The following is a 26,440-nucleotide window of genomic DNA, read 5'->3' as shown; positions in this document are numbered from 1 at the left end:
AAGACCTGTACTCCAAAAACAGTAAGACACTGATGAAAGAAATTGAAGATGATATAAACAGATGGAAAAACATACCATGTTCCTGGATTGGAAGAATCAGCATTGCCAAAATGACTATAATACCCAAGGCAATCTACAGATTCAGTGCAACCTCTATCAAATTACTAATGGCATTTTTCACAGATCTAGAAGAAAAAAATTTGAATGTGATAGAAGCATAAAAGATCCTGTATAGCTAAAGAAATCCTGAGAAAGAAAAATGTAGCTGAAAGAATCAGGCTTCCTGACTTCAGACTATATTACAGAGTTACAGTAATCAAAACAATATGGTACTAGCATAAAAACAGAAATATAGCTCAGTGGAACAGGGTAGAAGGCCCAGAAATCAACCCATGCACCTATGGTCACCTAAGCTATGACAAAGGAGGGAGGACTAGGGAAGAATATACAATGGAGAAAAGATAGTCTCTTCAATAAGTGGTGCTTGGAACACCGTACAGCTACATGAAAAATAATGAAATTAGAACATTCTCTAATACCATACAGAAAAATTAATTCAAAATGAATTAAAGACCTAAATGTAAGATGGGATACTGTAAAACTCCTCTAGGAAAATACCGGCAGAAGACTCTGACATAAATCACAGCAATATTTTTTGGTTCCACCTCCTAAAGTAATGAAAATAAAAGTAAACAAATGGGACCTAGTTAAACTCAAAAGCTTTTGCATGCAAAGGAAGCCACAAACAAAATCAAAAGACAACCCACAGAATGGAAGAAAATATTTGCAAATGAAACAACTGACAAGGAATTTATTTCCAACTACACAATACAGGCACTTTCATCATTTATTGTTATTTGATTTTGATGATGGCCATTTTGACCAGAGCAAGGTGATACCTCATTGCAAGTTCTGATTTGCATTTCTCTGATAATCAGTGATGTTTAGCATCTTCACGAGCTGTTAATCCATCTGTATGTCTTCTTTATGGGAAATAGATGGGGAAACAATGCAAACGGTGTCAGACTTTATTTTTGGGGGCTCCAAAATCACTGCTGATGGTGATTGCAGCCATGAAATTAAAAGACGCTTACTTCTTGGAAGGAAGGTTATGGCCAACCTAGATAGCATATTTAAAAGCAGAGACATTACTCTGCCAACAAAGGTCCGTCTAGTCAGGCTATGGTTTTTCCAGTAGTCATGTATGGATGTGAGAGTTGGACGGTGAAGAAAGCTGAGCATCGCAGAATTGATGTTTTTGAACTGTGGTGTTGGAGAAGACTCTTGAGAGTCCCTTGGACTGAAAGAAGATCCAACCAGTCCATCCTAAAGGAGATCAGTCCTGGGTGTTCATTGGAAGGACTGATGTTGAAGCTGAAACTCCAATACTTTGGCCACCTCATGTGAAGAGTTGACTCATTGGAAAAGACCTTAATGCTGGGAAGGATTGGGGGCAGGAGGAGAAGGAGACAACAGAGGATGAGATGGCTGGATGGCATCACCGACTCGACGGACATGGGTTTGGGTAGACTCCGGGGGTTGGTGATGGACAGGGAGGCCTGGCGTGCTGCGATTCGTGGGGTTGCAAAGAGTCAGACACGACTGAACGACTGAACTGAACTGAACTGAACTGATGTCTTCCTTGGAGAAATGTCTATTTAGGTATTCTGTTCATTGTTTTTTTTTTTTTTTTTTCTTTTTGAAATTTAATGCAGCTCGTCCTGGGTGTTCATTGGGAAGACTGATGTTGAAGCTGAAACTCCAATACTTTGGCCACCTGATGCGAAGAGCTGACTCATTGGAAAAGACCCTGATGCTGAGAAAGATTGAGGGCAGGAGGAGAAGGGGACAGCAGAGGATGAGATGGCTTGATGGCATCACCAACTCGATGGACATGGGTTTGGGTGGACTCAGGGAGTTGATGATGGACACAGAGGCCCGGTGTGCTGCAGTTCATAGGGTCGCAAAGAGTCGGACACGACTGAGCGACTGAACTGAACTGAACTGAACAGCTCACAAAGTTCAATTTCAAATAATAATAATAATAACAAAGAAAACAATGAACAGAAGACCTAAATAGACATTTCTCCAAAGACATACAGATGGATTAACAGCTCGTGAAGATGCTAAACATCGCTAATTATCAGAGAAATGCAAATCAGAACTTGCAGTGAGGTATCACCTCACTCTGGTCAAAATGGCCATCATCAAAATCAAATAACAATAAATGATGGAAGTACCTCTCCCTTACTCACCATAGTCTTACACTTGAAGACCTTATCTTACACACTGCTGTATTTCTAGAACAGAAAACATCCTCACAAACGTTATCTGAGTGAATCAATAAGCCTGTAATAAATCAAGTGGTAAATGCACTTACCACTGGCTTAGCCCTATGCCCTCCATCACTACCTGTCCTGACCCCGTATCGAGCACTTTGTTTTCAACAGGAATTCATGGTTTGATTTGACTTGAAGCAGAATAATATCATTTACCAAAAGAAAAATATTGTACCATATTTCACTTGCTGTAAATTAACTCAAGACTATTTTCATTAATTTTTTTAATGAAAATTCAATACTAAACAAGCAAAACACCTACTTTCAGTACTTTTCACAGAAAAGTAAAAAAAACATTTCACTTTCGAGTCTGGCAAATGACATGCTCTGAAATAGACTGCAAACCATGCAGCAGGTTTATTTTATTTTATTTACAGATGTGGCGCTCAAAGTCCAATGCCACTTTGGGGCACTGCTGACAAAAATAATTTTCACAGAGTAGACCTTTAAACAGTTTTGTCAATTACTGGAAGCATCTCAGCAAAGTATTTCTCTGTGACGTTAAAGAAAACAGTTACCAACCTGATCCCCAAACAAGCTGGAGAACTAGCTTCCATGGCCTTGCTGTGGAGGTGACCCAGGACCCACTGAGCTAACATTGAGATCAGGATCAATACACACTTAGTGTGTGACATAGTGAAAGTTTTCCTCTCTTTGAACTCCTCTAAATATTCATTTTGCTTCCTCTTGGGGATCACTGCTCAGCCTCGATGGCCTTTCAGGACCTCCTGGATCAAGTTGGAGGCCTGGGAAGATTCCAGATCCTTCAGATGCTTTTTCTTTGTATCTCCAGCCTCATCACCTACCCTCATATTCTATTGGAGAACTTCACTGCAGCCATCCCTGGTCATCACTGTTGGGTCCACATTCTCAACAATACCACTGACTCTGCTAATGACACTGGGACCCTCAGCCCTGATGCCCTCCTGAGAATCTCCATCCCACTGGACTCAAACCTGAGGCCAGAGAAGTGTCGTCGCTTCAGCCACCCCCAGTGGCAGCACCTTAACCTGAACAGGACCTTCCCCAACATAACTGACCTGGACACAGAGTCCTGTGTGGACGGTTGGGTGTATGACCAAAGCACCTTCACCTCCACTATCGTGACTGAGGTAAGAGGCCTCATTTACATCTTGTGAGTACATGGTCTGAGTCTTTAAGGGTAACTGAGTAATGAATAAGTTTCTAGCCTTTAGCAGGTGCTCATTCTTCAGTCTTTCAGCAAATATTAATTACTTCTTTATTGAATGCCAAACACCTATATATTTAATGAATTTAATGAACTCAAAAACAGATGTGACCTTGCTATTATATGGCTTTTATTGTTAGAAAGACCAAAGGCTAAGCAAGTAATTTATGTGATGTGTTTAAAAGGTCATTAATGCTCAGCCTTGTTTGTAAATTAGAAATATCAGGGATATTGATGGAAACCTCCAAGCACTGTACCCCAAAGCAACCATGTAAGAAGATCTGTGATGAAATTCTGGCATCAGGAAACTTTTTAAGGCCCTCAAATATTGCACTCTATGGCCATGATTGAGGACCACTTAATATGGAACAAAATAAGGCATTGTTAAATCTAACAGGTTTAAAGAAGACTTCCTAAAAGAAGTTATATTTAAGCTGAGACCTGAATAGTAAAAATCAGCTAATGTACAAAAGGAAGCTGGAGAGGGAAAGGGGGATAAAATAAACAACCATGTGAAACATTTAAACTGCTTCAATCAGGTTTCCACTGAGAGGTTATAAATCGTGGAGCTCTCCTTTGCTGCTTTCTTTCTCTTCCAGTGGGACCTGGTATGTGAATCTCAATCACTAAAATCAGTGGCCAAATTCTTATTCATGGCTGGAATGCTGGTGGGAAGCATTGTGTATGGCCATTTATCAGACAGGTGAGTGTCTCTGAATCACAGCTCTCTTTACCCAGATATTTTCAAGAACTCATGAATGTTCTTTCATTAAGAAACATTTATTGCAAATTACACTGTCCTGGGGCTTCCTTGGTCCCCAGGGATCTAGAAACACAAACAAATGGAGAATTACTGTCAGTGTGGTAAGTGCTATTTTATCAGCTGTGAGCATTGTGTATGGGATACAGAAACAACATCTCCATCAGACATGGGAGCAGTTTTAGGGTGAGGTTTGGAGCAGAGGTGCACATCATGGTTTATAAAGATAAAAAAGAAGTTCCTATGGGAACAGAGAGGAAGACTTTTCAAGTCATGAGATTCAACCTGTGTTCAGTCCCTCCTGACCTTTCTTATCTGAATGCTTGTGGATTTTTAGAGTATGGTTATCATGTCTGTATTTCTCAAATATGCTGGTAGACATTCCTATGAAACCTGTGTTATACATAGCATTGTGTCTTGGTGGTGCATAAAAAAAGTATTTCAGTGGCCTTGATTTTTATTTTTCTAAAACATTACAATAAACAAAAAATTTTCAACCATGTAGGGGAATTAATCTAATGACAACTTCTGTCACAATTTGTGGTCTTAGAAATAGAAGTATCCTGCACCTGACAGTACACTTCTGAATTAGACAGCCCGACCATTGCCACCAACCACCCAAGTCTGTCTTCTCTAAAGGGTATGGGGAATTCAGGTGCTCCTTACTGTCTACTAGCATAATGTCATCTGTTATCTCAGCTGAAAATCATGAATTCTAAGTGTATGATCTTATAAAAGGTAAGATACCTTATTTAAAAATGTACCTTATTTTAAAAAAAAGTACCATATAAAAGTGTTCAGAGTCACAGTGTTCATTTCTAACAGTTCTGTAACACATATGAAAGTGAAAGTGAAAGTCACTCAGTTGTGTCCAACTCTTTGTGACCTCGTGGACTGTATAATCCATGGAATTTTCCAGGCCAGAATACTGGAGTGGGTAGCCTTTCCCTTCTCCAGGGGATCTTCCTAACCCAGGGATCAAACCCAGGTCTCCTGCATTGCAGGCAGATTCTTTACCATCTGAGCCACAAGGGAAGTCTGGATATTAAGCCCTATTCCATTGGTTCATTCAGTAAGGCAGAACTGTTAGATTATACATACTATATAAAAGTGCTCAGAGTCAGAGTGTTCATTTGTAACAGCTCAATTACATAGAACTATTTACCTTGCAGAAATAAAAATTAAACAATATATCTGTGCTGACTGATTTTTGAAAAAGTTTCCAAGATCATTTAATGGGTAAAATATGCCCTGTTTAACAAATGAAACAGTGCCAATTAGACATACACATGCAAAAGATGCAAGTAAACCTAAAATCATGGCAAATATTAACACAAAATGGATTCGCAACTTTAATAAAGGTAAAACCATAAAACTCTTAGAGGAAAACAGGGGTAAATATTCTTGACTTTGGGTTTGACAATGGATTCTTAGATATAGCATCAACAGTGTGAGTAACAAAAGAAGATATAAATAGGTGGGCCTTCATCAAAATTAAAAACTTCTGCACATCAAAGGATATTATCCAGAAAGTGAAAAGATAACATGTCTAATGGGAGAAAATATTTGTAAATCATATATAAAGAATAAAGATAGGTGAATAGACCAATGGAATAGGGTTTAATATGCAGAACTATGGATAAATATAAAGAACTCTTACAACTCAACAACAAAAAGACAAAAAACTCAATTTTTAAATGAGCAAAAGACTTGAATATACATTTCTTTTATAAAGCTATACATATGGGGCATAAGCACATAAAAAGATGCTCAACATGATGTCATTTTTAAAATGTAAGTCAAACCACAATAAAATGCCACTTCACACATACTAGGATTGCTATAATCCAAAAAAATGGAAAATAGCATGCTTTCACAAGGATGTAGAGAAACTGGAATCTTTTATATTGATGATGGGGAGGTAAATTGGTATCACCACTATCACAAATACTTTTGGAGTCTTCAAAAATTTAAATTTAGAGAAACCACATGACCCAACAATTTCATTGCTAGGTATAAAATCAGAAGAGTTAAAAACAGGGTCTCAAAAAGATAGCTTATAAAACAATGTCACTGCAACATTATTCACAATAGCCAAAAGGTGAAAACTACACATATCCATCAACAAATGAATGGGTAAAATGTGATATGTACAGCCATAAAAAGAAATAAAGTTCCATATCATGCTAAAACTTGTAGGACCATGAAAACCTGTAAACTAAAATGACAGACAAAATATAACAAATATTTATGATCCCACTTACATAAAATATATAGAATAGGAAAATTCACAAAGAAAAATGCAGATTAGAGATACCAGAAGCTGGGGAGACAAAGGAATGAGGAGTTATTGCTTAATGGGTACAAAGTTTCTACTGAGGATTTTGAAAAGTTTTGGCACTAGATGGTGATGATGATTGCATAACATCGTGAATGTAATATCAGCGAGTGGCCTATATAATCAAAAGTGGTTAAAATAGCAAATCATATTTTGTGTATTATACTACAACTAAAAAGAAATATGAGGCTTCTCTGGTGGCTCAAATGGTAAAGAACCACCTGCAGTGTGGGAGACGTGGGTTCGATCCCTGGGTTGGGAAGATCCCCTAGAGAAGGGCATGGCAACCCACTCCAGTATTCTTGCCTAGAGAATCCCCATGGACAGAGGAGCCTGGAGGGCTACAGTCCATGGTATCACAAAGAGACGGACATGACTGAGCGACTTAGCCCACACAGCACAAAAAGAAATATAACCAGAAGAATGAGAAGACAAACCACAAACTGGAAAAATACACTTGCAAAAGACACCTGAAAAAGAATAGTTAACCAAAATATACAAAGAACTCTTTTTGAAATTTATTTATCTATTTTTAATTGGAGGATAATTGCTTTAGAATATTGTGTTGATTTCTGCCATATAGCTACATGAATCAGCCATAGGCATATGTATACAAAGAACTCTTAACAAAAGAAAAATGAACATTCCAGTTAAAATATAGTCAGAAAATTCAAAAGATATCTCCAAAGAAGTTGTACAGATGACAAATAAACATATGAAAAGATACTCCAAAACATATGTCTTTAGGGAAATACAAACTAAAACAATGATATACTACTACATCCCTATTAGAATGACAAACATATATATATATACATCAAATGCAAAGATGTAGAGTAGCAGGAACTCTCTCTTATTTATTGCTGATGGGAAATGGAAAATGGTATAGCCACTTTTGAAGACATATTGACAATTTCTTACAAAATTGAGCACACTCTTGCCAAATAATCTAGGAATCATACTCCTTGGTAATTACCCAAAGGAGTTGAAAAGTTATGTCCACACAAAACCTACCCAGGGATGTTCATAGCAGCTTTATTCATATCTTCTAAGCCAAAACTTAGAAGATGAATGCATGAATAGATGCGTTTATTTTAGCAAATGCATGCATAAATAAGTTGTGGTACATCAAGTCACAGGATCTTATTCAATGCTAAAAGGAAATGAACTATCAAGCCATGAAAAGATATGGAAGAACTTTAGATATATACTGCAAAGTGAAAGAAGCTAATCTGGAAAGTCTACATACTGTATGATTCCAACTACATAACATTCTGGAAAAGCTAAAACTATGGAAACAGTAAAATGATGAGTGGTAGATATCAGGAAAATAGGACTTTCCTGGTGGCTCAGATGGTAAAGAATCCGCTTGTAATGTGGGAGACCTGAGTTCGATCCCTGGGTTGGGAAGATCCACTGGAGGAAGGCATGGCAACCCACTCCAACGTTCTTGCCTGGAGAATCCCCATGAACAGAGGAGCCCGGTGGGCTACAGTCCATGGGGTCACAAAGAGTTAGACATGACTGAACAACTAAGCACACAGCACATGCAGGAGGAAAATAAAAGAATAGGCAAGATACAGAGGTATTTTAGGGCAGTGAAACTACTCTTTATGGCACTGTAACAGTGGACACATGTCATTACACATTTGTCAAAACCCATAGAATGTACAATAGTAAGAGTGTATGTATTCCTAATGAACATAGGAAAATAATGACATATCGTTGTAGGTTCATTAGTTGCATCAAATGTGTCTATTAGTGCAAGAAGGTAGGGACACTGCATGAGTAGCGGCAGGGTATATTGAGAAATCTCTGTATCTTCCTTTCATTGTTGCAGTCAACCTAAAACTGCTCTAAAAATTAAGTTCTAAAAAAAAACACAAAATTAGGAGCACCCAAATACATGAAGCAAATATTAACAGACATAAAGGGAGAAATTGACATGACGCAATAATAATAGGGGACTTCGGCACCTCGGTTATACCAATGGAGAGAACATCCAGACAGAAAATCATTAACAGCCTTAAATGACAAGTTAAACCAGATGATCTTAATATATATACATATGTATATATAGATTAGCTCATAAAAAAACAGAAAACACTTTCTTTTCAAGTACACATGTAACATTCTCCAGGATAAGTCATATGAGAGGTCACAAAACCAGTCTTAGTAAACTTAAGAAAATTGAAATCCTATCAGGCATCTTTTTTGACCACAATATTATGAGACTGGAAATCCACTACAAGAAAAAAACTGCCAAAAACACAAGGATATGGAGGTTAAACAAAGGCTACTAAACAACTAATGGTTCACTGAGTAAATCAAAGAAGAAATTACAAAAAAAAAAATACCTAGAGACAAGTGAAACTGAAAACACAGCAATCCTAAATCTATGGGAATCAGCAAAAATAGTACCAAAAGGAAATTTATACAAGTCTACCTCAGAAAACAAGAAAAATTTCATATAATAACCAAACCTTACACCTCAAGGAACTAAAAAGAAGAACAAACAAAACCCAAAGTTAGCAGAAAGAAAAAAGAAAAGTAAATATCAGACCAAAACATCAATAATACATTAAAAGGATCATATACCATGATCAAGTGGAATTTATCCCAGGGTAGGGATGCAACAGTGGTTCAGTATCTGCAAATCAATCAGTGTAATAAAACACATTAACAAACTGAAGAATAAAAATCATATGATCGTCTTGACAGATGCAGAAAAACCTTGAAAAATCAACATTTATTTATGATAAAAGCTCTCAACAAAGAAGTTACATATCTCAACACTATAAAGGCCTTATGTGACAAGCCCACAGTTAACTAACATCATACTCAATGGTGAAAAATTGATAGCATTTCCAGTAATATCAGGATCAAGACAAGGACACCCTCTCTCACCTCTTTTACTCATTTTATTTACATAGTACCTGAAGTCCTAGCCACAACAATCAAATAAAAAAACAAAGAAAAGGAATCCAAATTGTAAAGGAAGAAGCAAAACTGTCACTGTTTTTAAATAACATGACACCATACACAGAAAATCCTAAAGATGCTACCAAAAAGCTACTAGAACCCATCAATGAATTTGGCAAAGTTGCAGGATATAAAATTAATTTACAGAAATCTGTTATATTTCTATATACTAACAATGTATACACTAACAATCAGGAAGAAGAATTAAGAAAACAATCCCATTTATAGTTGCATCAAAAAGAATAAAATTTCTAGGAATAAGTTCAAATGAAGGGGCACAATATCTGTACTTGGAAAACTATTAGTCATTGATGAAAAAACTGAAGACAACAACAAAAGAGGAAAGATAAACTGTTCTCAAGGATTAGAAGAATAAATATTGTTAAAATGAACATACTGCCCAAGGTGATGTCCAAAATCAATGCATTCCCTATCAAATTACCAATGTTATTTCTCACAGAACTAGAATAAATAATTCTGAAACTTATATGGAAGCATGAAAGACCCCCCCTCAATAACTAAAGCAATCCTGAGAAAGAAGAGCAAAGCTGGAGTATCATGCTTTCTGATTTCAAACTATACTACAAAGGTACAGTAATCAAAGTTTTATACTAGCTCAAAACCAGACACACAGATCAATGGAACCCAATAGAAATCCCAGAAACAAACTCATCACATGTATATGGGCAATTAAAGAATATACAATGGAAAAAGATGGCCCTCCTCAGGAACCAGTATTGAGAAAACATGTCCGACTGTTTGCAAATCCATGGACTGTAGCTCTCCAGGCCTCTGTCCATGGAATTTTCCAGGTAATAATACTGGAATGGGTTACCATTTCCTGTTCCAGGAGATCTTCCCAACCCAGGGATCAAACCCACATCTCTTGCACCTCCTGCATTGGCAGGCAGGTTCTTTAACACTGTGACACCTGGGAAGCCCTAAAATGGAATATTGCTCAGCCATGAAAAAGAATGAAATCTTGCCATTTGTGACAACATGGATTGACCTAGTGGGTATTATGCTAAGTGAAACGATTCAGACAGAGAATGACAAGTGCCAACTTCACTAATAAGTGAAATATAAAAAGAAATTGATGAACAAAACAGAAACAGTTATGGATAAAGAGAACAAACAGTGGTTCTAGATGGACAGGAATGTGGGGAAAAAATAGATGAGGGAGACTAAGAGGTTTAAACTTCCAAGTGTGCAATAAATGAGTCAAGGGTATGAAATGTACAGTGTGGGGAGTATAGTCGATAACTACGTAATATCTTTGTATGGTGACAAACTACCATGGTGATCATTTTGAAATGTATAGAAATACTGAATCACTATGTTGTGTAATAGGAACTAACCTAGTATTGTAGGTCAGTTAGACTCCAAAAGCAAACAAACTCACAGAAAGCTTTGTTACAAGAGGCAGACATGAGAAGAGGGGAAATTGGATGAAAGCAGTCAAGAGGTAGAAAATTTCGGTTATAAGTAAGTACTAGGGATGTGATGTATAACAGGATGAATACAATAAACATGGCTGCATGTTATATATGAAAGCTGTTAAGACAATAAATCCTGAGTTCTCATCACACAGAAAAAAATTTTCCCTTTCTTTAAATTTGCATCTATATGGGATGATGAATGTTCACTAAATTTATTGTGATAATCATTTCATGACATAAGGCAAATCATTATGCTGTATACCTTAAACTTGTCCAGTGCTGTATTTCAATTATATCTCGACAAAATTTCATTGCAGCACTGTTTACAATAACTAGGACATGGAAGAAACCTAGATGTCCATCGGCAGACAAATGGATAAGGAAGTTGTGGTACATATACTCAATGGAATATTACTCAGCTATAAAAAAGAACACATATGAGTCAGTTCTATCGAGGTGGATGAAACTGGAACCTATTATACAGAGTAAAGTAAGCCAAAAGAGAAACACCAGTATAGTATATCATGCATATATATGGAATTTAGAAAGATGGTAATGACGACCTATATACAAGACTGCAAAAGAGACACAGACGTAAAGAACAGACTTCTGGACTCTGTGGGAGAAGGCAAGGATGGAACAATATTAGAAAATAGCATTGAAACATGTGTATTACCATATGTAAAATAGATGACCAGTGCAAGTTTGATGCCTGAAGCAGGGCACTCAAAGCTGGTGCTCTGGGACAACCCAGAAGGATGAGGTGGGGAGGGGGGTGGGAGGGGATTTCAGGATGATGAGACACATGTACATCCATGGCTGATTCATGTCAATGTATGGCAAAAACTACCACAATATTGTAAGGTAATTAGCCTCCAATTAAAATGAATAAATTTAATTAAAAAAAAAACAAGGTGGGGGAGAAAAACAGAAATTTTTTAAAAATAAAATAGAAATTAGAAAATTAGAAAACATCCCCTAAATTTCAAAGTGTGTATTCTTTTTTTTTTTTTTTCCATTTCTACTATACTGTTGTTACTACTACTTATCTAACCTGTTTCCATTTCTCAGGTTTGGGAGGAGGTTAATTTTCAGATGCTGTTTGCTCCAGCTTGCCATTACTGACACCAGTGCAGCCTTTGCTCCCACCTACCTCATTTACTGCTCACTACGCTTCTTGGCTGGGTTTTCTACCATGAGCATCCTGACAAATTGTACTGTTCTTAGTAAGTCAAAACTTTGGGTCTTTGACATTTTCCAAGCCTTAAATTTGACTTTTAAATTCTAACTTTGTCTGAACTCAAGATCTTGTTTGTGTTTTCTTTCAGTTGTAGAATGGACAGTGTCCCGATTCCAAGTCATGGGAATGACCCTGTCGATCTGTGCTGCTTGCTTGGGCCAGATCACTCTGGGAGGACTCGCTTTTGCCATTCGAGACTGGCACACCCTTCAGCTGGTGTTTTCTGTACCATTATTTGTCTTCTTTCTTTCCTCAAGGTATAAAATTTCTTTCTTGTCTGAGAAGATCCTAGATGCAAGGTACATGGAGTTAGGATGCAAGAATTCTGATTGGTCTTAGTCAATATTTGAACACATGCTTAACTAATCTGTGCCCTATGTACAATTAAAGAAGTAGAACAGTTACTGTTACAAGATAATATCAAGGGCATTCAGGTAAACGTGAATTTTAGATAAAACATGAAATTTTTATGTAGTAACCCCAAAAGATCTTCATGACCCAGATAATCACGATGTTGTAATCACTCACCTAGAGCCAGACATCCTAGAATGTGAAGTCAAGTGGGCCTTAGGAAGCATCACTACGAACAAAGCTAGTGGAGGTGATGGGATTCCAGTTGAGCTATTTCAAACCCTAAAAAATGATGCTGTGAAAGTGCTGCACTCAATATGCCAGCAAATTTGGAAAACTCAGCAGTGGCCACAAGACTGGAAAAGGTCAGTTTTCATTCCAATGTCAAAGAAAGGCAATGCCAAAGAATGCTCAAACTACCGCACAATTGCACTCATCTCACATGCTAGTAAAGTAATGCTCAAAATTCTCCAAGCCAGGCTTCAGCAATACATGAACCGTGAACTTCCAGATGTTCAAGCTGGTTTTAGAAAAGGCAGAGGAACCAGAGAGCAAATTGCCAACATCAGCTGGATCATCGAAAAAGCAAGAGAGTTCCAGAAAAACATCTATTTCTGCTTTATTGACTATGCCAAAGCCTTTGACTGTGTGGATCACAATAAACTATGGAAAATTCTGAAAGAGATGGGAATACCAGACCATCTGATCTGTCTCTTGAGAAACCTGTATGCAGGTCAGGAAGCAACAGTTAGAACTGGACATGGAACAACAAACTGGTTCCAAATAGGAAAAGGAGTATGTCAAGCCTGTATATTGTCACCCTGCTTATTTAACTTATATGCAGAGTACATCATGAGAAACGCTGGGCTGGAAGAAACACAAGTTGGAATCAAGATTGTCAGGAGAAATATCAATAACCTCAGATATGTAGATGACACCATCCTTACGGCAGAAAGCGAAGAAGAACTCTTGATGAAAGTGAAAGAGGAGAGTGAAAAAGTTGGCTTCAAGCTCAACATTCAGAAAACTAAGATCATGGCATCTGGTCCCATCACTTTATGGGAAATAGATAGGGAAACAGTGGAAACAGTGTCAGACTTTATTTTTGGGGGCTCCAAAATCACTGCTGATGGTGATTGCAGCCATGAAATTAAAAGACGCTTACTCCTTGGAAGGAAGGTTATGACCAACCTAGATAGCATATTTAAAAGCAGAGACATTACTTTGCCAACAAAGGTCCATCTAGACAAGGCTATGGTTTTTCCAGTGGTCATGTATGGATGTGAGAGTTGGACGGTGAAGAAAGCTGAGCACCGCAGAATTGATGCTTTTGAACTGTGATGTTGGAGAAGACTCTTGAGAGTCCCTTGGACTGAAAGAAGATCCAACCAGTCCATCCTAAAGGAGATCAGTCCTGGGTGTTCACTGGAAGGACTGATGTTGAAGCTGAAACTCCAATACTTTGGACACCTCATGCGAAGAGTTGACTCACTGGAAAAGACCCTAATGCTAGGAAGGATTGGGAACAGGAGGAGAAGCGGACGACAGAGGATAAGATGGTTGGATGGCATCACCGACTCGATGGACATGGGTTTGGGTAAACTCCGGGGGCTGGTGATGGACAGGGAGGCCTGGCGTGCTGCGATTCATGGGGTCGCAAAGAGTAGGACACGACTGAGTGACTGAACAGAACTGAACCCCAAATATTGTATGGAGCATAGTTACACTAAAAATCACTCATTGTTTACATGAAATTTCTACTTACCTGAGAGTTCTGTATTTTTATTTGGAATTCTCTGATGGCTCAGGTGGTAAATAATCTGCCTGAAATGCAAGAGACCCGGGTTTGATCCCTAGATCAGGGATATCCCCTGGAGAAGGGATTGGCTACCCACTCCAATATTTTTGCCTGGAGAATTTCATGGACTGAAGAGTCTGTCGGGCTACAGTCCAAAGGTCACAAAGAGTTGGGCACGACTATAAAACTAACACTTTCACTACTTTTCCGTATTTTTATTTACTAACCTGATAAAAATACAGTATCTCATTAAAGTAAAATTTCAAATAAACAGCAAATACTTCTTAATATATGTACAAAATACTGCATGGGATGTAGTGGTACTCAAGGTTTACTCATATTCACTGTTAATCTAAATTCAAATTTAACTAAACACACTATTTTATTTGCTAAAACTGATACTATCCCTCTGAATAATGGGAAGGGAACACTATGACTCCAAGTCTATATTCTGGCAGTAAAGGTGTACTGCATGCAGAGGTCATCTTCACCGTTTCCTAGTTACGGTGAAAGTGAACATCGCTCAGTCGTGTCTGACTCTTTGCGTCTCCATGGACTATACAGTCCATGGAATTATCCAGGCCAGAACACTGGAGTGGATAGCCTTTCCCTTCTCCAGGAGATCTTCCCAACCCAGGGATCAAACCCAGGTCTCCCGAATTGCAGGTGGATTCTTTACCAGCTGAACCTCAAGGGAAGACCAAGAATACTGGAGTGGGTAGTCTATCCCTTCTCCAGCGGATCTTCCCAACCCAGGAATCAAACTGGGCTGTCCTGCATTGCAGGTGGGTTATTTATCAACTGAACTATCAGGGAAGCCCCTAGTTAGGGTACGAGAGAATATACATTATATTTTCTGGTGTAACAAAACAAGAGGTAGGTATTAGATGGGAGGGGAGAGGTATTTCAGGAAAAAAAGGGTGTGCGATAAAATGAGGATGTTGGTTGCACCTCTGTTCTCTTCTTTGGTCAGGTGGCTGGCAGAGTCTGCTCGGTGGCTGATTATCACCAACAAACCCGAGAAGAGCTTAAAGGAACTTAGAAAAGCTGCACACAGGAATGGAAGGAAGAATGCTGGAGACGCCCTAACCATGGAGGTGAACAGGAGAGGGGATTGGGATGACGTGACCTGACATACACTCTCGTCGGTGTCCAAGTGAATAAAGGGTGGGAACACAGGTGTGGTTGGGGTCTACTTAGCTCATTGTCCTGGTCTTCAATAGCTGCCCACATTGTTTGAGTGAATATTAAGAGAGAGCCTGATGCTGCTGAAGGGACTGAACGCAGATATTTCACTCAACAGAGGCAGAAAGCACTTAGTGTGTATGATTGTAAAGACTGTGTATTGGTCGCCCTTTGTGTTAGAGAAAGTAAAAAAAAAAATAACTAATCCATTTCTTTCCACTTAACATTCCAATGGCTTTTTTGTCAAGATGGTAAGGCAAGAAGAAAGGTAGCTTGGTGGCCATGCAGAAAAGAGCATGTGAAAGTGAAAAACAGTCATGTCCAACTCTTTGCGACCCCATGGACTATACAGTCCCTGAAATTCTTCAGGACAGAATTCTGGAATGGATAGCCTTTCCCTTCTCCAGGAGAGCTTCACAACCCAGGGATTGAAGCCAGGTCTTCCACATTGTAGGCAGATTCTTTACCAGCTGAGCCACCAGGGAAGCCCAAGAATACTGGATTGGGTAGTCTATCCCTTCTCCAGCAGATCTTCCCAACCCAGGAATTGAACCAGGGTCTCCTGAATTGCAGGTGGATTCTTTACCAACTGAGCTATGAGGGAAGCCCATTATTAACTTTTTTTGTTTGCAATGATAAGAGAATGGAAAGAATGTTAATAGAGACAAGGAGAAATCATCTGCCCTCGTTAATAGGAAAAAGAGAAGATTAGGGGCTAGACAGTCAAATAAGAACAATAAAACATTTCTGCAAATATATTCATTGGCACATCTGATCAATTTTTTGAAACCACTTTATTGAGGTTTTAACATACAAAGAGCTGTACCTATTTAATGTACAACTTGATGGATTTGCAAGTTAGTATACATCTGAACATCATCATAACAGTTTATACAATAAACATATCCATTACCTCCTAAAACTTTCTCCATCCTTCTTTATTTATTATTTTTTTGTGATAACACAATATAAGACCTCCCATCACAGCAAATTTTGAGCGCACAGTACAGTGTTATAGCCCTAGACACAATGCTATAGAGTAGATTCCTTTAGGATTGATTTATCTTGCTCAACTTAAACTTTGTACTCTATGATAAATATTGCCCCATTTCTCACATCCCCCAGCACCTGGCAAGCACTATTCAGAAACTCTGCTTCTTTGAGTTTGACTATTTTAGATTCCTTGTATAAATGGTATCCTGTAGTATTTGTTCTTTTGCACATGGCTTATTTTTTGTAGTGTAATATCCTCTAGGTTAATCACACTATGGCAAATGGCAAAATTTCTTTATTTTTATTGCTGAATAATATACCATTTTGCATAGGTGGCACTTTCCTTTTCTATTCGTCCATGGATGGACATTTGTTTCCATATCTTAGCTATTGGGAATAATGATCCAATGAATATATGAGGGCAGATATCTCTTCAAGATCCTGATTTCAATTCCTCTGAATGTATATCCAGAAGAAGGATTACAGGATAATATACTAGTTTTAGTCTCAATTTTTTGAGGAACCTCCATGCTGTTTCTAGAGTGGCCACAGCATTTCACATTCTCAGCAACAGTGTACAAAGATACCCTGTTCTCCACATCTTCACCAATACTTATTACTTTTTTTATAATAGCCATCATAACTGGTGTGCAGTGGTAACTCATAGTTTTGATTTGCCTTTCCCTAACAGTTAGTGATGTTAAGCACTTTTTTATGTACCTGTTGGCCGTTTGTATGTGGTCTTTGCAGAAATGTCTATTCAGTTCATATGCCCATTTTTTGTTGTTGTCGTTCAGTTGCAAAGTCATGTCCGACTCTTTGCGAGCGCATTGACTGCAGCATGCCAGGCTCCTCTGTCCTTCACTATCTCCTGGAGCTTGCTCAAACTCATGTCTATTGAGTTGGTGATGCCATCCAACCATCTCATCCTCTGCCATACCCTTGTCCTCCTGCCTTCAATCTTTTCCAGCATCAGGGTCTTTTCCAGTGAGTCAGCTCTTCACATCAGGTGGCCAAATTATTGGAGCTTCAGCTTCAGCATCACTCCTTCCAATGAAAATTTAGGGTTGATTTCCTTTAGGATTGACTAGTTTAATCTCCTTACTGTCCAAGGGACTCTCAAGAGTCGTCTCCAGCATCTTCTAAAGCATCAGTTATTCATTGTCCAGCCTTCTTTATAATGCAACTCTCACATCCATACATGACTACTGGAAAAACCATAGCTTTGACTAGACAGAACTTTAACTGAGTTATTTGGGTTTTTCACTATCAAGTTGTAGGAGTTTCCTATATATTCTGGATATTAACCCTCTATAAGACATATGGCTCGCAAATATTTTCTTCCAGTCTGCAGGTGCTTTTTCATTTTGTTGATTATTTCCTAGCTGTGTAAAGGCTTTTCAGTTTGATATAGTACTATTTGTCTATTTTTGTTTATTACCTATGCTTTTGGTGTCACAACCAAAAATCATTGCCAAAACCAACATCAACAAGCTTCTCTCCTATATTTTCTTTAGGAATTTTATAGTTTAGGTTTTTTAGTCTTTAATCTATTTAAGTTGATTTTTTATTTTTATTAACTTACTTTATTTTAATTGGAAGATAATTTCTTTACAATATTGTGGTGGTTTTTGCTGTACATTGACATGAATCTGCCACAGGTGCATAGTGTAAGGTAAGTTTCCAATTTCATTTTTTTTTTGCATGTAGATATCCAATTTTAATAAACACCATTTATTAAAGACAATATTGTCCTTATTGTGAATTCTTGGCACAATTGTCAGAAATCAATTGTCTGTATATGCATGAGTCTATTGCTGGGCTCTCTATTCTGTTCTATTGGTCTATAAGTCTTTATGCCAATATCATGCTTTTGGTTACTGTGGCTTTGTTATATATTTTTAAACCAGAATATGTGATGCTTCCAGCTTTGTTCCTGTTCAAAAATGATTTGCCTATCAGGGGGTCTTCTGTATTTCCATATGAATTTTAGAGTTTTTTTTTCTATTCCTGTAGAGAATGTCAATGGGATTTTGACAGGAATTTATTGAATCTGCATATTGCTTTGTGTTGTATGGACATCTTAACAATACTAATTTGTTTAATCCATGAGCATGAATGTCTTTTAATTTTCTAGTATCTACCTTAATTTCTTTCTTCAATTTTTCAATATGCAAGTCTTTCACCTTCTTGGTTAAGTTTATCCCTAAATACTTTATTGTTTTTGATGATATTGCAAATAGGACTGTCTTCTTAATGTTAATTTTAGATAGCTTGTGGCTGGTGTATAGAAATACAACTGATTTTATATGTTAATTTTTTATCCTGCAAATTAACTGTATTCATTTATTCATTTAACAATTTTTTGGATATGTGTTTAGGTTTTTCTACAAATAAGATCATGTTGTCTGAAAATAAGATCATTTTACTTCTTTCTTTCTGATTTGGATGCCTTTTTCCCCCCTTACCTAATTGTTCTGGACAGCACTTCCAATTCTATGTTGAACTGAAGTGCGATCCTTGTCTAGTTCCAGATCTTGGAGGAAAAATTTCCAGCTTTTCACCATACAGTATGATGTTAGCTGTGGGCTTTTCATACATGGCCTTTAATGGAAGTTCCTTCAGTACTTAATTTGTTGAGAATTTTTGCCATGGAAGTGTGTTGAATTTTGTCAAATGCGTTTTCTGCGTTTATTGAGAGAATCATATGATCTTTAACCTTCATTCTGCTACTTTGGTGTATCACATTTATTTGCTTGTATTGAACCATCTTTGCATCCCAGGAATAAAGCCCAGTGGGTTTTATGATGTTTTCAATATGTGTTGAATTTGGTTTGCTAACATCTTGTTGCTTATCTTTTCGACCATATTCTTCAGGAATGTTGGCCTGTATTTTTTTTCTTTTCTTTTCTTATGGTTTCTTTGTCTCACTTTGCTGTCAGGATCATAGTTGCCTGACCAAATTAATTTAGAAGGATTTCTACCTTCTATTTTTTGGAAGAATTTGAGAAGATTCTTATTAATTCTTTCAATGTTTGGTAGAATTCACCTGTAATGCTACATAATATTAGGCTTTATTTCTGGAATTTTTAATTACTGCCTCATGCTGTTTATTAGTTATTCATCTATTGAGGCTTTCTAGTTCTTCTCAATTCAATCTTTGTAGGTTATATGTCATATATTTGTGTTAGATTGATCCTTTTGCTATTATAAATTACCTTCTTGGTCTCTTGTGACAGTTTTTGATTAAAGTCTGTTTTATCCATACAAGATGACTATCCCTGCTCTGTTGGTTATCATTTTCATGGAATGTCTTTTTTCATCCATTCACTTAAAGTCTATTGTGTTCTTAAACTTTAAAAATGGAAAACCTTCTAAATTCATTTTTGTCAGGCCAATATGATCCTGACACCCAAGTGAGACAAAGATACCATAAGAAAGGAAAAGAAAAAAAAAATAGGCCAACATTCCTGAAGAGTATAGTTGAAAAAATCATCAACAAGATGTTAGAAAACCAAATTCAACAGCATATTAAAAAGATCATACACCATTACCCAGTTGATGTTTTTGAATTGTGGTGTTGGAGAAGACTCTTGAGAGTCTCTTGGACTGCAAGGGGATCAAACCAGTCAATCCTAAAGGATATCAGTCCTGAATATTCATTGGAAGGACTGATGCTCAAACTGAAACTCCAATATTTTGGCCACCTGTTGTGAAGAACTGACCCATTGAAAAAGACCTTAATCCTGGGAAAGATTAAAGGCAGGAGGAGAAAGGGATGACAGAGGATAAGATGGTTGGATGGCATCATCGACTCAATGGACATGAGTTTGAGCAAGCTCCAGGAGTTGGTAATGGACAGGGAAGCCTGGCATGCTGCAGTCCATGGAGTTGCAAACAGTCAGACACGACTGAGTGACTGAACTGAACTAAACTTACATTATGATCCATGATGCAATCCTGACTCCTCTCTTCTAAAAGCCTAAGTCCAGTATTTTCACTATTCAGGTTATAACTGAAAGGATGTTATTGCATGTGTAGATCCTCAGTTAAGGTGGCCTTTCACGTCTCTGAATTCCTCATGAAATTATTCCAATGGACTTTATGGTATTTTTTCATTTGTAGAGATGGGATAAGAATTAAGACTATATTGTTTGAATAACTAATAAATAAGTATCTGAGATAAATTGGATACAATTCCATATGCACATTTATAGCCTCATATATGGCCCTGGAAATCCTTGTGAGAGAAATGCTATTATTTTTCTCCACCTACTCTTCTACCCTGATTCCTCTACTTGTTCTTTTTGTTGTTGTTGCTGTTCAGTCACTAAGTCATGTCCAACTCTTTGTAACTCCATGAGCTGTGGCACTCCAGGCTTTTCTGTCCTCCACTATCTCCTGGAATTTCTCAAATTCATGTTCATTGAGCTGTTGATGTGAAATGAGTTTTAGAAATATTTAATTACATTTCTCAAGGTATATACCTAGCATATTGCAGGGCTATTAAGTAACTCCATATTATAATCCTTTCTGAATATAAATCATTCTACTCCAAGATCTTCCTGATTTCGTCCTCAGAGTTAACTCTAGGCATCTCATTCATGGAGGCACAACATGCCAGGAATTCCCCAAAAAGTGACTGAACAAAGAACCAAAACAAAAATCTCAGGAAATGTTCTTTTTCCTGAGATAAACGGTTTTTCTACAAGGGACAGCCAGCTGATAACCAAGCTTAGTTTCCAGGTCTTTTATCCCATCTGGCACAAATGGAGCTTTGGACCATCATCCCAGTAAGCCTGATTTGATTCCCTTTGTTATCTGCGTATCTGATATACAATCCCTTTCTAATACCCTGCAGTCCTCTCAAATTCTGTGTTTAAATATTTTTGTTGCTACATAATTTCCTTCAGTGCCTTTTAACTCAGCAATTCTCTATTCATATCACTTTTACACCCATTGTTACTTTTTCAACGACTATATTTTCCAGTAGACAGAAAGAGAAGTCGTCTATCTTGTCCTCTGTTGGGGGCCTCACAATGCCTACCATTGTTTGACAACTGAACAGTTTGTTGTTGTTGAAGGTCCTGAGATCTGCCATGCAGGAGGAGCTGGAGGCAGCACAGACCAAATCTTCTGTGTTTGACTTGTTCCGCACACCCAACCTGCGTAAAAGGATCTGTCTCCTGTCCTTTGTAAGGTGGGCTTCACACAGTGCATGCGAGATGTTTAGATAGTGGAGACATGAATCTATTCCTTATCAAAAGAGCAACATGGTGGGAACCGGTCTGAGATAAAACAGAGAGAAAGCCATAAAGATAACTGCTGTGTTGAGTAGTCAAAGGTTATGAAAAGGCTGACCCAGAGCTAGGTATACAACAAAGAGTTCTGTTTATCATATCACCCTACCAAGTTCATCACTGGAAACTGAGGCTAAGAACTTCAGATGTTCTCATGATACAATGTTGGCTTTAACTCTCTTCACTTGTTTGTTTTCCTTTTAATTAAGGTAAAATTACAAACCATAAAATGAAGAAGAATATATAGCCTGATGAATATTTCCATATGTAAATAGGCAACCATCACCCAGATAAAGATACAGAAAAACTCTAAAGCCCTGGAAGGTTCCATCATGTGTCCTCCACAAAAATACTCCAAACCCTCCTCCAAAACTTAACAATAATTAGGAGCTCCAAATATATAACTATCTTATAGTTTTAAAATCATCACCTTATGAGGAAATATTTCATAAAACCTATCATGTTTTTATACTTTAAAACCAACCACTGGTTGCTTGGTTAATGGTTATGATCATCATTTGTAAGACAAAGGCTCTAAACTTTATGCTAAATGTCGTTCATCTTTGTTCACCACAGATTTGCAAACTTCATGTCATTTTTTGGTCTGATTCTCCACCTCCAGTATATGGGGAGCAATGTTTTCCTGTTCCAAGTTCTTTTTGGTGCAGTCAACCTCCCAGCCAATTATGCTGCTTTTTTGGCACTGAATCACCTGGGCCGTCAAGTAAGCCAGACACTCTTCATGTTTCTCCTTGGAACCTCCATGCTGGCCATCACATTTGTGCCTCAAGGTGAGGAAAGAGCACAGGTTGAAATAAGAAAAATGTCTTACCCCAGGTATTTGAAGACAGAATCTGAAGCCAGAAGGAAGTGAAGGCTAGGGTTCTAAGGATTCTCCAAAACCAGTCTGAGGATTTAGGATAGATTCTGACATTAAGTGGCTGCAAAATTGTTCAGACAGTTCAGACAACTAGTTGTCTTCATCATATCTGACATGTATTTGGTAATTGGTACCTGGGACAGCAACTGATCACTTTCCCTTTGGCCAATCACACTTATAACTGTAAATGGCAGTATTACATCATATATAAAATTGTGTCTCATATGAGGACACAATACTGCCACTTCCTCTGTCTGGTCTCTTTCATATTACGAGAGTTTCAGTGACAGTTTACTACCTGACTCTACGTATCCACTCATGTGTCCGGAATTAGGTCGCCATAACTTCAACCTGGTTCCAGGTTGTCATCTTGACTCCAAGGTATTTTTAATCCCTTCCCTTCAAGCATAGTAGGTGTGTAGAATAGGGGGAAATGCATGAAGCTATTAAGAGCCTCTCTTAAAATCCATGTTACTAAATTAAATGACCATATGCAATGAATAGGGGAAGCCAGATGATCAGGTAACTCCCAGTGCAGTGGCATTTATACAGGATCCCAACTTGAATATCAGCATCAATGCAAATTTGCTGCCTTTCAACAGAGCCCACTCCAACGTTGTAACACTTTCATGATTTTTTTTTAGTGGGATAGAAAAGTGACTGTCTGAAACATCTTTTCAGAGGTTTCCAAAGTCTATTTTTCCCCCTAAAACAGATCCTTATTCTTGAATCTTAAAATATTATTCTAGATCAAGCAATTTTTCACCTTATCCATTAAAATGAGCCCCATTCCTTTATGATTCTCTACTGCATTACTAGCCCTATGTCAATATTGTGTAAACACACGAGTTTTAAAGGATATTGATGAGTCTTAACATGTCAATAATTGCTCATATGATAGTCCTATGCTATACATAAAAGACAGAGGAGACACTGGACAGAATAAATGAAAGCAAACCCTTTCTGGGATTTTGTTACCCCTTCTATCTTTAGAAAACTTTTAAAATCTCTGATATGCAGATACAGTTGATTCAAATACTCAGGTTTTTAAATTCTCATTTAGGCTGTAATATGCAGATAAGTCACATTTCTCAGCTATTAGTCTCTGCACATTCTCTGCTCCATGTATTTTTTCTACTATGTATTTAACACATGCAAATGTTTCCAGCTGTGTCTTTTTCACTTATAATTTGGGGAATGTTGATTTCTTCAGCTCAGATTTCCTGAGTCTCACTGATCTTCTTCTCCAGAAATGCAGACCCTGCGTGTGGCTGTGTCAACTTTGGGAATAGCAGTTTCTTCCATGACTCTCATGTGTTCTTTTGCCCATGGAAATGAACTAGTCCCCACCATTCTCAGGTACACAAGCTCATGGAAGCTCTATCAGAGTCAAAACAGACCTTTCCCAGCTAATCAAGACTTATAGAAGGAAGGAAACTAATCTGAATCATTATCAAAATCATTGATTATAGTAGTATCAACAATAAAAATTAGAGCCAAAATTTTAATTAAAATCTCAATTTTGTTAGGTTTGTTAAGCCCTTTAATGTATCATCTCCCATAATCTGCTGAACCATTAAGGTGCTGTGGGTAAGAGTATTTTTAAATAACAAAGACTTTTTTAAAAACACTTGTGCACTTGAAAAGATTTGTGAGCAAATAAGAGTATATTTTAAATGTAAAAGTACATCTTTAGTCTTCACGTATCTAAATACTGCTGTGATGTCTCCCACGCCTGCATGCATGCTAAGTTGCTTCAGTCAAGTCTGACTCTTTGTGACCCTGTGGACTGTAGTCCACCAGGCTGCTCTGTCTATGGGATTCTCCAAGGAAGAATACTGATGGGTTGCCATGCCCTTCTCCAGGGGATCTTCCCAACTCAGGAATTGAACCTGAGTCTCTTACATTGGCAAGTTCTTTACCTCTAACTCCACCTAGGAACCCCATATGGTCTCCCATAATCAAATTAAAATAATAAATCTCATATTACATGTATGGATTTATACTAGATTATTTTTGTATTGTTGTTTTCATTCCAAGGGCAACAGCTTCAGGATTCTTGGGAATTGCTTCTAATATTGGGGCAGCCGTGGCTCCCCTCTTGATGATCTTAACAGTGTATTCCCCCCACCTGCCCTGGATCATCTATGGAGTCTGCTCCATCCTTGGTGGCCTTGTTGTCCCACTTCTACCTGAAACCAGGAATAAACCTCTGCCTGACTCCATCCAGGATGTGGAAAAGGAGTGAGTAAACCCCTGGTTGTCCCCTAGAGTTGCTATGTGAGGTCAAGGCACCATACAAGGTCATTGTCCCCAGGGGAAGGCTTACATCTAGATGTCTCTAGGTGGTCAGTGCCTTCAGTTTAGCTACAGCCTCATCCCTCCCCACAGTGACCTCAGACTCCCCCAAGACTCCCTGAATCACCCAGACCAGCACCAGTAGGCACCAGTAGGTTTAGTGATGAAGAAGTCAAAATTAGGTGCCCTAGTGTAACATAAACAACCTCTGAAGGTGTTTTACAAATATGCACAGATTTAATCATCAGATTCTCACCCCTCAGGCCCTGGCAGTCCTCAGCCCAGTGAGAGCAGTAAGCTCTCTGAGATTACTGGTGTCTGTAGGTCTGTGACCTGCCCTGGTCACTGAAGCAGGTCCCTGAGGGAGACCAAGGAGAGGGCAGGAGCCCCTTCTCTCTCTAAGATGACAATATATCTTAGGAGAAGGAGTCCTGATTGTGCTGCCTGTGAGATTCAGACCATCTGATTTTCACTAGGAATGAAAGTGTTGAAAAAAGAGACGAGAAGGGTGGTAATTATTGTATTTTTTAAAGTATCAAGAATTTGAAAGGATTTTAAAACTTTTGTATACTTCCTTTGCCTCTTCCAAAGACCCAGTTAGCCAACACCTTGGTGTCCAATATCAAAGCTGCCTTCCCAGATCCTGTCCTGGGAGTGTGGCCTTTTTCTTCACAAAATTTACTCAGATCCTCAGGACAGGTGTCAGTGTTTTTATCAATACTCACAGACCAACACAATCCATTTTCTCTAAAGAATTGAAGACATGGGTGCCTTTTCCATGTTTTTTAATCTTGTTCTTTTGTTGTTTTCACTGTATTTGCTCTAGGAGAAAAGACTCAAGAAAAGCAAAGCTGGAAGGTACTTTCATGAAAGTGACACAATTTTAAGGAATTCCATTCCAGGCACTATCTGCTAATCAAAGAGCAAGATAAACAAGAAAAATTGGAGTCATTCCCAAGTATTGGTAAAATTTGGAAAACAAATAAATAAAAAGATGTAATAGAAAAATGGACCTCATTTACAACTGCAGTTCTAAATAACTACATACAAAATGCCTATGACTGATCATAATATGAAGTTTGAGGAAAGTCATGATGCTTTTAAAGGAATCATAATAAAACATGTATGTTCCTGGATGGAGAGATAGAATAGTATTAAAATACATTGATTCTGTTCCAATTAATGGCACAGTCATTGATGGAATAATTAGGGGAACAACTTGAAAAATAGTTCCAAATTTATCTACAGGTTAATAATAGGCAAGATTCAAAAAATGAAGTTTATGGAGGGAAGGTGGTGCAAGTTATTTGGGGCAGTACATGCTGAAATGAAATGCAGATGCATTTAC

General features: G+C 37.9%; 1 protein-coding gene across 1 annotated transcript; it reads left to right on the top strand.

Moving 5' to 3' along the window:
* The first annotated feature begins 3,049 nt into the window (after window positions 1–3,049).
* Window positions 3,050–26,085, top strand: LOC145523250 (organic anion transporter 7). Its single transcript, XM_081533211.1, has 10 exons — window positions 3,050–3,451; window positions 4,128–4,231; window positions 12,119–12,273; window positions 12,376–12,544; window positions 15,410–15,533; window positions 21,699–21,814; window positions 22,491–22,705; window positions 24,045–24,153; window positions 24,835–25,038; window positions 25,919–26,085. The coding sequence occupies exons 1-10, from the start codon at window positions 3,050–3,052 to the stop codon at window positions 25,977–25,979; spliced, it is 1,659 nt and encodes a 552-aa protein (XP_081389337.1). The 3' UTR covers window positions 25,980–26,085.
* The last annotated feature ends 355 nt before the right edge of the window (window positions 26,086–26,440 follow it).

The sequence above is a fragment of the Giraffa tippelskirchi genome, chromosome 10, assembly GCF_054371585.1.
Source record: "Giraffa tippelskirchi isolate mGirTip1 chromosome 10, T2T-mGirTip1v1.2.pri, whole genome shotgun sequence".
Lineage (NCBI taxonomy): Eukaryota > Metazoa > Chordata > Mammalia > Artiodactyla > Giraffidae > Giraffa > Giraffa tippelskirchi.
The sequence above is the reverse complement of the archived record's forward strand: the minus strand, read 5'-3'. Positions and strand labels throughout refer to the sequence as shown.